This window comes from Leopardus geoffroyi, chromosome C1 (assembly GCF_018350155.1).
Source record: "Leopardus geoffroyi isolate Oge1 chromosome C1, O.geoffroyi_Oge1_pat1.0, whole genome shotgun sequence".
Classification (NCBI taxonomy): Eukaryota; Metazoa; Chordata; class Mammalia; order Carnivora; family Felidae; genus Leopardus; species Leopardus geoffroyi.
The window spans coordinates 31,997,158-32,009,264 of NC_059328.1; the positions used below are offsets into that span (position 1 = coordinate 31,997,158).

Consider the following 12,107-nt stretch of genomic DNA (forward strand, 5'->3'; position numbering starts at 1 on the left):
CTTTTGATTATATCTTACCCATGGATGTGAACCGGCATCTCCTTGTGGCTTTGATTAGCATTTCCCTAATGGCTAACGACATGGAGTATCTTTTCAAGTGCTTATGGGCCTTTTATATTATCTTCTCTGCAGAAATGTCCATTCAAACCCTTTGCCCATTTTTTAATTGGGTTGCCTTCTTTATTGTTGAGTTGAATTCTGGATACAAGTGCAAGTGACTTTTTAAAAGTAAATCGGATCTTGTCACTCCCCTACATAGTACCCTCTAACAATTCCCCACACGTTTAGAATAAAATCCAAATTCTCACTCTGGCTTTCCAGGTCCTACAGGGTTTTGTCACTTTCCTTCTCACACAGCGCTCTAGACTAGGAGCAGTCTTCTCTCTGCCCCTGAAACACATACGCTCACGCACGTCTCAGCACCATGATATGTATGCCCTGTCCTTGCTTGGAATTCTTTCTGATCATTCAATTCAAATATCACCTTTTCAGACAAATTTTCCTGAAAAGAAATTGTATCTAAACAATCTCCTCCCAGGGTGCCTGGGTGGTTCAGTGGGTTGAGCATCTGACTTTGGCTCAGGTCATGATCTTGCAGTATGTGGGTGTAAGCCCCGCAATGGGCTCTGTGCTGACAGCTCACGGCCTGGAGCCTGCTTCGTAGTCTGTGTGTGTGTGTGTGTGTGTGTGTGTGTGTGTCTCTGCCCCTCCCCCACTTGTGCATGCTTGCTCTCTCTCTCTCAAAAATAAGTAAACATTAAAAAAAATAATCTCTTCCCTCTGCCAAGAGGAATGAGGAAACTTTTGAGCATGATGGATACGTTCATTATCTTGATTGTGGGTCATGGTTTCATGGATGCACACATATGTCAACACTTTTCAAATGGTATATTTTAAATATGTGCTGTCTGTTTCACTTGTCTTACACTTTGATAAAGCTGTTAAACAAAAAACCCCTTCTCAGTCCACCTTTGCTGCCACTATTTCATTATACTTTATTCCTGAGGAGAAACTGGATCTGAAATCATCTTGTTTATTTCGTGATTTTGATGTTTATCACCTATCTCGTCCCACTAGAATAGAAGTTCCCGGAAGGCAGAAGTGTTTTTCATCCTTGTAACTGCTGTATCTTCAGCCTGGCTCACAGTTAAGTGCTCAATAAATACCAGGCTAACTGAATGAATGAAACTGACAGAGGTTTAGAAAAGGGACTGACAGACAATAGGAAGGGTGACTTTCTACGCCTTCAGATTAACTAGCACTTTTAGACTTCAGGGATGAGATTCTTAGTATTTCTTTTATTTAGAGCAGCTATCTCAAATTCTATTCTGGATGATGTCCAACACCATCATCATTAGAAACATAATTTACTGTTCAATTACTCTGTGGCACTATTCTAGCATTTTATATATACTCTTCCATTAGTAGTGGTTATTTTTATAATAATAGCATTATAATACCAATAATGTGGCATATTATATATTATCTAGTAATTATAATAAATATAATACAGGATGTAATAACTATGATAAGAGCAGCAGTAATATAATAAAAACATTTGTTTAGCACTTGCTATTTGCCAGATATTCTGTAAGCATTTTACCCATATCATCTCATTTATTCCTCACAATAACTTTATGAAGCAGGTGTTCTTTTACAGACAGAGAATTTGAGGTTTAGAGAGGCAAACTAACTGCCCAAAGCCACACGGCTGGCAAAAAAAAAAAAAAAAAAAAAAAAAAAAAGGCAGAGCTGGAACTCAAACCTAAGTCTACTTTGCTTCAAAGTTCATGCTTTTCCCATTGTGCTACGGTGCTTCTCCAGTATCCTGATGGCACACTGCTACTCCAGCTCATATGCAAAGCCCCTGGGACCCGAGAGAGAGGTGCACCTTGAGACAATCAATGCTACTCAAACTCTGAAAGAGGTTAGGAACAAAAGTGACAGGGAGGAAAAGCTAGTTGCCTGAGAATAAACTACGATATTTAGAGTAAGGAACTTTTACTTTATCCCAAACTCCACATCTAGCTTCCTTGGACATTAAATTCTTATTGTTTCTGATTGCTCTCGGGTAGACACTGGTGTTTACCTAAGCTGCCTACTAGTGAGGTTTACTGAAGATACGCTGACCGTGGGAGACCCAGGTAACCTCCCTTACCAACCTGGGTCCTGATTTCAAGAGCTCATGGATGAGCCTTTACCTTTAGTGCCAGGTGGCTGTAGGTTGTCTCCAGTCAGGGAACACCAGCCCACAGGGAAGATGTCCCGGGAGTCGAAGCGGCACCAGTAGTCAAAGGCCCCTCGCCACCCATCAAAAGTGACAAGCACCTCTGAGCCCCGCACCTCCCCAATAGTGGCTGGGCAAATGAAATGAGGGTTCTTCCTGTCCACAGCTTCTAGCTTCATTCCCATTTTGAAGAAGTTGTGGGAAGGCGAGGGTGGTTCCTAGATGAGAAACAGAAACATACAGACCTAGATGCAAACACAGAGTCTGTGTGCCCCAAGAGACTGCTACCAAGTTTGGAATGACGAAAAAGTCACCGGCTGCTACCGGAGATTTATAATGAAAGTGTAGTCTTTCTTTTAAATGAATTTCAGAGTATACCAAAGTATTACTTTTTATGTCCTGACATTTTACCATTTTGATTCTGATTTTTTTTTAAGAAATAAAAGGTAACATTTTTAAAGCTGAATCCCTTTTGTGCCCATTCCTCATGCATGTTTTCATACTTTACTATGTATGTATGTGTGTGTGTGTATACATATATGTATATGTGTATATATATATATACACGCATCCATTTGCATACTTCAAAATTTTATATAAATGGTATTATACCATACATATCATTCTACAACTTTTTTGTGTGTGGTTAATGTTACACTTTTGAAATTTACCTACGTTGATAAATTTAGCTCCAATATATTTCAAGTGCTAATAGTTCATATTCCATTATATGTATATATCACAACATATTCATTCTATTCAGATGGACATTTAAGATCATTTCTAATTGTTCACTGTTTCAAGAGTTTCAGTGACCGTTCTTGCACTTGTTCTCTTGCACACGTGTGGAAGGGTTACTTTAGGGAATGTAAGTAGGCATAGAATTGCTGGATTATAGGACAGATATATACATCCTACGCTTCATTAAGTATTGTCAAATTGCCCTCCTAAGTGCTCGTAACATTGCTCACTCTGTCCAACGGCGTGGATCTGTAGTTGCAAAGATACAGTTCTCAAAAAGTGTTATACACTCTATTCTTTCTCTGGTCTTACACTCTGATCCTGCACCAATAACAGGGTCGTACTAACATGGTCTTATTAAATGGGTATCTGGTAGAAAAAGTCCCCTGCTTTGTCATTTTTATTATGGTTTTGGCTATTCTTTCTCCCTGATCTTTCATTATGAATTTCATATGATCTTTTGTATGAAAGCTGATACCATGGAATCAGCTTTTCAAGTCCAGAGAAAACCCCTCTTTGGATTTTGAGTGGAATCCCAATGAATTTACAGATTAATTTAGAAAGAAATAACTTTTGTATAAATGATATTTAGCCTTCTCATCCATGAACATAATAGTCTTTTCCATTTAAGTATTCTTTAATGTAGATTTTTTCTTTAATATAGATTTTTAATTTTTCTTTATAAGTGTCTCATGCTTTTATTAACATTTTCTAGGCATATTATTTTATTGTTATCATAAGTGCTATCTTTAAAAATTTTTAGGGGCGCCTGGGTGGCTCAGTCGGTTGAGCGTCTGACTTCGGCTCAGGTCATGATCTCATGGTTTGTGAGTTCGAGCCCCGTGTCGGGCTCTGTGCTCACAGCTCAGAGCCTGGAGCCTGTTTTGGATTCTTTTCTCTCTGCTCCTCCTCTGCTCATGCTCTGTCTCTCTCTCAAAAATAAATAAACATTAAAAGAAAAAAAATTAAAAAAAAATTTATTTTCAAGCCACTTGCTGCTGTTAAATAGAAATGCAACTGATTTATTTTTCTTAAAAAAATTTAATGTTTATTTATTTTTGACACAGAGAGAGACACAGAGACAGTGTGAACAAGGGAGGGGCAGAGAGCAAGGGAGACACAGAATCCGAAGCAGGCTCCAGGCTCCGAGCTGTCAGCATAGAGCCTGATGCAGGGCTCAAACCCATAAACTGTGGGATCACCACCTGAGCCTAAGTCAGATGCTTAACCGACTGAGTCACCCAGGCGTCCCTGCAACTGACTCTTAAAAACTGTCAGCTTGGGGCCCCTGGGTGGCTCAGTCGGTTAAGTGTCTGACTCTTGATTTCAGCTCAGGTCATGATCTCACTGTGAGATCAAGTCCCGCATCGGGTTCTGCACTGACAGCATTGGGCCTGCTTGGACTCTCTCTCCTTCTCTTTCTGCCCCTCCCTTGCTCACAAGTGGCACACACATGCACTCTCTCTCTCAAAACAAATAAACCTAAAAAAAAAAAAAACAAAAAAGAAAAAACTTATCAGCTGATTTAATACTGAGTAGCTTATGCTGACTGATGCACCAATTTCCTTGTCTGCTTTATTGATCAATTACTGAGTGACATGTACTGAAATATTCGTCAACAACTGTGGATTTTCCAATTTGTCTAAATTCTGTGAAATTTTGCTTTCGTATCTGAGGCACTGTTTTTCAGGAGCATGTACTTTTTTTTATTAGATTGTGGCCTCTTTAATGAAGTCTTTCAGCGACAAAGTCTCCTTTGCCTAATGTCAGTATAGCTAGCATAGATTTCTTGACAAAGATTTGCCTGGTGTGTCTTTTCTTTTCCTTTCAACATTTGGTGTATATTTTAGCAGGGTCTCTTATAAACAGCATAGAGCTAGATTTAAAAACAATCTAATGTGTATCTGACTGAACTGATGAGTTTAACCTTTTTTGCGATAACTGAGATATTTAAATTTATTACAATTATTATCTTGCCTACATTTCTATGTAACTTGATTTTTCTGGGTTCCTTTTTCTCCTTTACAGTAAATTGAATTTTCTTCCCTTTTTACCCCCTCCATTGATTCCGATGTTAACCATTCTATTTAGAATCTTTTAGCAGATTGCCTTGAGACTGTAGCTGTATAGTTGACACAATTCAGTCTAAAACTCATTATATGTACAGTCCCAAACAATATCTACTCCTAAAATTTACCTACTCCTGAGTTAATAGGTATTTGATAATTTAGTTCCACATTGTTATTATACTTAGTTTATACAGTTACAGGCACTGCTTCCTTAGATTTACCCACATGTTAAGCAATCTTTCCTCATCGCTATTATGTCCATTCTTATTTTCTGGGTTCAATGATCCTCTTCCTGAAATAGATTTTTCAGTTGTTCTTTCAGTGGCTGAAAGTATCTACTTGTACTAGTTTGTTTGGAAATGTCTTGGTTTTGTATTTGTTCTGAAATAATAGTACAGCTAGATATAAAATTCTAGGTGGATAATAATTTTATTCTCAGTACTTGGAAGATACTGTTCTATGATCTTTTGGCTTGTACGGCTGCTGTCTGGAAATGTGCTGTCACGCTACCTGTAACCCTCTGGAAGGTACCCTGTGTGATTACTTGCTCGGATCTTTTCTCTGGACTTCAATTAATACTGCGATGTTTTAAGGTATGTATTTGCCTTTATTGCACACTCTGGAAAATTCTGTTAATATCTTCTTGAATATTCCTATTCTCTATTCTTTCTAATTAGTCCTTCCGAAGTTTGTGTTCAGCATACGTTGGACCTTCTAGTATTATTCTCCTGGTCTCTTTTCCTTAATGTTTTCTACCTCTTTATCTCTCTGTGCTGCATTCTGGGGAAATTCCTTACATACATCTTTCAGTTAATTCTTCTTTATCTAAGTCCTAGTTTCTTATATACTTACCTATTAATTTGTACTTTTAACCATTAAGTTTCATTTCAATTTTTTAAAATATTTTTGAAAATAGGGTTTTGTACATCTCTCAACTTTTAAATTCCTTCTTTTTGTTCCTTAATTATTTTCAAATACTTAATTTATAATCTCTATCTGCTATTTCTATTATCTGGAAGCCCTTTGGTTATAGCCTTACTGTTTTGTTGGGTCCACTGATGTCTCATCATGTTGGGTGTTTATTTTGAGAGTATTTGAGGGCTCTGGAATTCTGAACAGAATACTCCTCTTCAGTGGTGCTTCACCTTTGGGACTCCTATGGCATTGTGTTGAAAGCAACCAAACCCTCTAGAGAGACTTTGGGTTTGCTTCTGTAGGCACTCAGAAAGAGCTCCATACAGCCCTGAAGTTCCTAGACAACACATGCGCTGTATCTGGACTTGCACGGGTTAGGCTGATTTATCAGGGGCGGTGACTCCCATTTGCACCCCACCGCAGAGCTGAGGCAGACACCTTCCTCAGCAGTAGTAACAGTCTTTTCACTAGGAGGGACCACTTGAGGAACCTGACCTACTTGTCTGCGTGGCAGTCTCAGGGCCTGTTTCACTGCCCTGCACAGGCCCAAGTGCTCGTCTATCCTACCACGGCTGCTAAAAGACAAGATCCTTAGAAAGTGAGACTGGCAAAGCCCCTTAAGGGACCTGCAGGTATAGTATGTCACACTTAACACTGGTTCTCCTTCTTCACTCTGGCCTCTGGAGAGTTTTCTAACTTTCTGGTAGCTCAGCAAAGCATTTAAAAGAATATTTGTGGGTCTCCCTCCCCCCGCCCCACCACCAATTTGATATATTCTATAGCGAAAGGGTTTCTAGGTTGCCCAGTACACTATATTCTGGGAACCAAGGTGCTCTTAGGGTTGACTTAACTAGCAGCATAGGCAACTCTAGTTCAGGCCCCTTGACCTCATTAAAAGAGTTCAGCTGAGAGCAGACTGATTGCCTCATCCTTTGGGAGACAAGGAAGGATGGATACGGGTTCTACATCCCTGTTCCACCACTTACTAGCCATGTGATCTTGGGCAAGTTCTTTATTCAAAAGTATTCATTTTCTTAGCTGTTAAGTGGAAATCATAATTCTTGCTTCAGAAAGTTAACTGTGAATATTAAATGAGATGGTGTATATCAACTCCAAACATCCTGTAGGCACTCAAAAAATAGTCTCCTTCCTTTCTCTCTGTTTAGCATATGGAACTTAGGGAATTCCAAGATCTGGGATAAGAATAGCTCCATTAGATTTATATCATATTTTATGTTTTACTGATAAACACATTTTAACTTCCTAACGATCCTGTGAGGTAGACAGACTCCCACTTACAGATGAGGACAAAAGGACATAGCTTATTAATGGTGGAGCTGGGACCCAAAAACCAGAAATCCTAACTTATGGTGTAATTTCCTCCAGGGATCATTGCTGCTTCATAAGGTACTAAAAAATCCTTCCACTGAACTAGTTTCTGAGAAAGCATCCTCAGGCCATAAATATAAAGTAGACATCAGGGGCTTAGTAAATGAAAGAATGTAAGCATTTGACCTTAGCAGTCTGCAGTGGTGATATCTGAAGGACACCATACCTTGTGGAAAATCCTGATGGGAGCCATCTCTGCTCCATTTAGTGTCTTCAAAAGGAACATGGGCCAAGAGGAGGCATTCAGCCGAAATCCTGCAGCAAACATAATGGGCAACAGATAAAAAATAGGTTTCAAAGGGACTGGTGATACCAAGTTTTCCCTTTGGAATCCAGCTACTCCTGCCACAACCTATGCTGTGATAGTTACAGAGTCACAGACTGTTAGGAAAGGACTTACAGGTTAAATAGAAGAAATGCCTCATTAGACAGACATGGAAATGAGGCACGTGAGAGGGAATGTAACTTGCCCAAGGTAATGTTGCAAAGTAAGTAGTGGAACAAAATCCCCAACCAAGTTTTCGGACTCTACGACAAGTACTATAAAATATGTATTATAATGCCTAAAAATCTTTCCTTGACAAGTCCGAAAGAGATGTGAGATAGGATCAACAAATACTTAGAAATGATCTAGACAGTGGGGTGTGAAAGGGGATATGATAATCTCTTAGGAAGAAACCAGGTACGCAGCATGCTACACCCAATAAACAAGTAAATCTTTTTGGTTTATCATAATATAAACTAACTCACTATTTCTCTCTTTCTCTCACACACATGCACGTGCGCGTGTGTGCGTGCGCGCGCACACACACACACGACTACAGAACGCTTTCCAATATTCATTTTTACTTAAACAATTAAGGATCAGACAATGATGATCATGGAAGGGATAATCCTATCCAAACATATTCATTTTCCAAAAGAATAAAAAGAAGCCTAGAGAGATTGTCCATTGTCGTTCAGCAAGTAAAAGCCAGTAAGAATGTACCATTTAACTAGTAAATTGTAAAAATAAGATTGTTATCGGAGTTAGGTCTTCCAGCTAGAGTTCCAAAGGCCTCCTTCAGATTTGGCTTCAACTCTCTATCCTGAGATGCCCAAATCTTGTGCTTTTTGATAATCTCCCAATCGCCCTCAGCTTTCCTATTCTTGACAAAAGAACAGATAGGCTGCCTCAAAGCTGTGGAGCTGGAAATAACAACAACAGTGACATCTGTTATTACTGACCATTTGACTAGATATTAAGCCAATCACCTTCCACAGTCTATCTACTCAAGACAACTCAGGAAGGTAGCTACTGTCTTCCTTTTATAGGCGAGAAAAGAGGTATAAAGTAAACTTACGATTTCAAAATGAGCAAATGAGAAAGACAGGATTGAAACCCAGGCAGTCTGATCCTTAAGTCCACACTGCTAACTACTATGCTAAACTATCAGCGTGCAGGTAAAATGAAAAAGGGGAGAATCAGCTTTGGGGAGTATTAATTAATAGCTATAATTAAGGGGGAGGGCATGGAGAGAGAGAAAAGAAAATGGAAATCAGAGAGTCATCACCCTGTACGATTTAAACTGTCTCAAAGCTGGCTAGGCTAAGCCAAGTTCCCCAAGGTCAGAAGATGTCTTGATAGCTCCTTCACATCAACAATGGTGACAGCGATGCGGATGCTCCTATCACTTAATCTAAAATTGCTATTGTTTACTTTTTTGCTTGCCTAGTTTTTTTCCTTTTGGAAAAATTCTATGTGATTTGGTGGGGATGTCTATCACATGACTACCAACCTGGCCATGGAATGCGAAATAATGCCATTTAAGAGCATCAGACTCCCCTACACCAAGAGCGTGTGTGTGTGTGTGTGTGTGTGTGTGTGTGTGTGTGTGTCCTCAGTTGGGTCAACTGTTTTCCGACATGACAGACACACTGAAGGAGTCTTTCCCTGAGGTCATGGCTATAAGGCTGTTTGTAGGCTTGGCACTGCTACAGGGAGAACAACTGAGAATAAAGCCAACATAGAGCAAGATGTGGGGAATCATGACAGGGTTTACAACTCTGTGTTCAAACCCACTCAGCAGCAGGCCTTACCTTCTTGGTTATACGGTCTCAGTCATTCCTGCTTCCTCCTTTTCCTCTCCTCTAACCTATTTTGAGTTGAGTTTTTGCAATCACGGCCAAAGGATTCTTGACTACTACTTTTCCTTTGATCAGGGTAAAAGAAAAAAATAAATTTCTCCAGAAACTCAGGCCCGGTCTGTGTGTGAGGAAAACAACTCTCCTTAGGTTTGTCAAGGACTGACGCAAGTCAAACCTAGAGCAGACGGGCCATGAATGGTTCACTACACTTATGGGCAAGACGTGGCAAGACACAACTATTCGAGAGAAATGCTTGCTATCCCTGGTAAAAGAGAGGAGTAGAAGGAATGACTGCTCAGTCAGAACACTCAGATTCATGCCCTCAGTTCCCAGCAAGTGCCTCGCCATGTAATCACCAATTCCATTTCTTAGAAAAGGGTTACTCAGGAGCTTCCATGTCACATGGAACTTAAAGAACTAAAAAATAAAAAATAAGAAAAAGTTCCCTCAGCTCTGGGAACACTTAGAATAATATTATAATAGCTAATATGCACTGACTGCTTATTATGTATTAAATTCTCTACATGCAATTTCTTTCCGGATATTTGAAATACTACCATGAGGTACACAGTATTATTCTTCTTAGTTTGCAGAAGATGAAATGGAAACTCAAGCATCTTGTCCAAGGTAGTAAGTGATGAAGATTCCAATAAATGGTGGTCCTACTCCAGACCTCATGGTTCTTAACTATTCCGTTTCACTACCTCCTAGCAAGCTCCTTCAAGAGTAGAAGGGCAACACAGAAATGTTACCAGCCCAAGGAATTATTAAGGTACTTTATTCCCCAGCCCCCTAAGTGAGGTGGAACCCCCCCCCCTTCCAAATTCAAATGTATCTATAATTTGTATTGGGAAGTCATAGATAGCGTTTTAACATTGAAAGGGCCCTCTGAGACCATACAGTACAAAAATTTTATATTTCGGATTACAAAACTTAAGTCCAGAGGGGCTAAGAAACTTATTTGTGGTCACATAAGTTGCTCTTATAGAATGAGGCTGGAGCCCTAAGCCCTCTCATCTGGTTCTCTTTCACGACACTATGCTGCTTCCAAAGAAAACATTATGCACATATGATGTTCCAGGCTCTATGTGCCAAGCACTTTAAGTGGGTTATCTCATTTAATCACTACTACAACTCTGTGAATTAGATACGAGAAACGTAGCACTGGTCCAGACACCAGCTGCCTTGATTTAAATCTAGTCTGCCACCTCCCTGATGTGTAACGTATGGCAAATTACAAAAACCTCTCTCTGGCTTTAGTTTCTTCAAAAATAAAGTGAGATAAAAATAGTAACTACCTCGATGGGTTGTTCTAAGGATTAAAATAGGTTAATACATGTGAAAGACTTAAAACACAGCTTTGTATATAATAATATATATAATAGATATAACATACACGCTGGCCATTGTAGATGGAAGGACTGAGGTTAGAGAAATTGAATAAAATATCTAAGGCCACTCTGTTAGTAAATAGCAGAGGCAGGATTTAAGACCAATTCCTCTGTCTCCAGAACCTTCATTATTAATCTGCATGTTAATGTCTTCAGATATTTCATCACTCAGCCCTACCTTACTGTTTTTATTGGTAAAAAAAAAAAACAGCCAAAAAAAGAGTTTTTATTGGGTCATATATTGGAGAAAGAGGGAAGGGAAGAAGATTAAAAAAAGTTACTTGAGGATCTCCTCCAATTAAACAATGGCCTGCTTGTGAAGAAAAGAACAGGTGTGTCAGAAATCTTGACCTCTGAAAGTGGGAGCACCTCAGTGCTTGGTCACTGGTTCTCTTCCTCTTGGTCCCCAGTCTCCCCCAGGCAAATAGGACTGCCAACTTATATCTCCAGCTCAAACCTCTGCCTTGAGTTTCATGCTTGTATTTCCATCTGCCTTTTTCTGTAAGTCCACTTGGATGCTAAGAGGCCTCAAGATGAGTAAGTCTCAAGCAGAACTCTGGATTTTGCTGCCTGCCCCCAACTTGCTCTTTTCTCCAGTGTCTCAGCTCACTTAATGACACCACTTATTAAAACCCGGGTGCTCAGATCAAAATGCCTAGAAGCCACCTGTTATTCCTCCCTTCCTAGCACGCCTCAAATTCGATTCGTCAGCAAGGCTTGATGGCACACGCATCTAATAACATACCCTGAATCAAACCATTTCTCACCATTTGAGATTTCTCACCCACCAGTGACCGCCCTGATCTAAGGCACAGTCACACTCTGCCTCGAATGCTCAGCAGCCTTCTAGCAGACTGTCTCTACTTTTGCCTCCCTACTGTCTGTTCTCCACTTAACAGCCAGAATGATAGGTTTGCGTGTTTTTTTTAAATATAAATCAGACCACATCACTGTTGTGCTTACATCCCATACACAACACAAGTAAATCTACAGTCTTTAGGCATGTTAACAAAGCTCATGCGGTCTGGAATGAACTTACTTCTCATAACTCATCTGCCCCTCATTCACTGGTCTTTCTGTTCCTGAAACAAACCAAGCTGTGTCCCTCTGCCTCAAAGACTCCCTTCTTTTCTCAAATCTTTGTTAGTTCTTTGCTGAAATATCATCTCCTCAGAGAGGTGTTCCTAGACCATCCTACCTAAAACAGCCTCCTAAATCCTGCTCCCTTCTTATTTATATATATTTTTA

General features: G+C 39.7%; 1 protein-coding gene across 30 annotated transcripts in view; it reads right to left on the reverse strand.

Moving 5' to 3' along the window:
* The window catches only part of SCMH1 (Scm polycomb group protein homolog 1), a 189,090-nt gene that overhangs the window by 81,312 nt on the left and 95,671 nt on the right, over positions 1 to 12,107 (reverse strand). For 27 of the 30 annotated variants that reach the window (XM_045476885.1, XM_045476859.1, XM_045476884.1 and 24 more), the window contains 2 exons: positions 7,508 to 7,596; positions 2,202 to 2,445 (listed from right to left, as the gene is read on the reverse strand). The exons of 2 other annotated variants lie outside the window; for them this stretch is intronic. In XM_045476885.1, the coding sequence (XP_045332841.1) occupies positions 2,202 to 2,445; positions 7,508 to 7,596 (333 nt within the window). The remainder of the gene's footprint in view (positions 1 to 2,201; positions 2,446 to 7,507; positions 7,597 to 12,107) is intronic. One more of the 30 variants, XM_045476880.1, reaches the window with a different exon arrangement.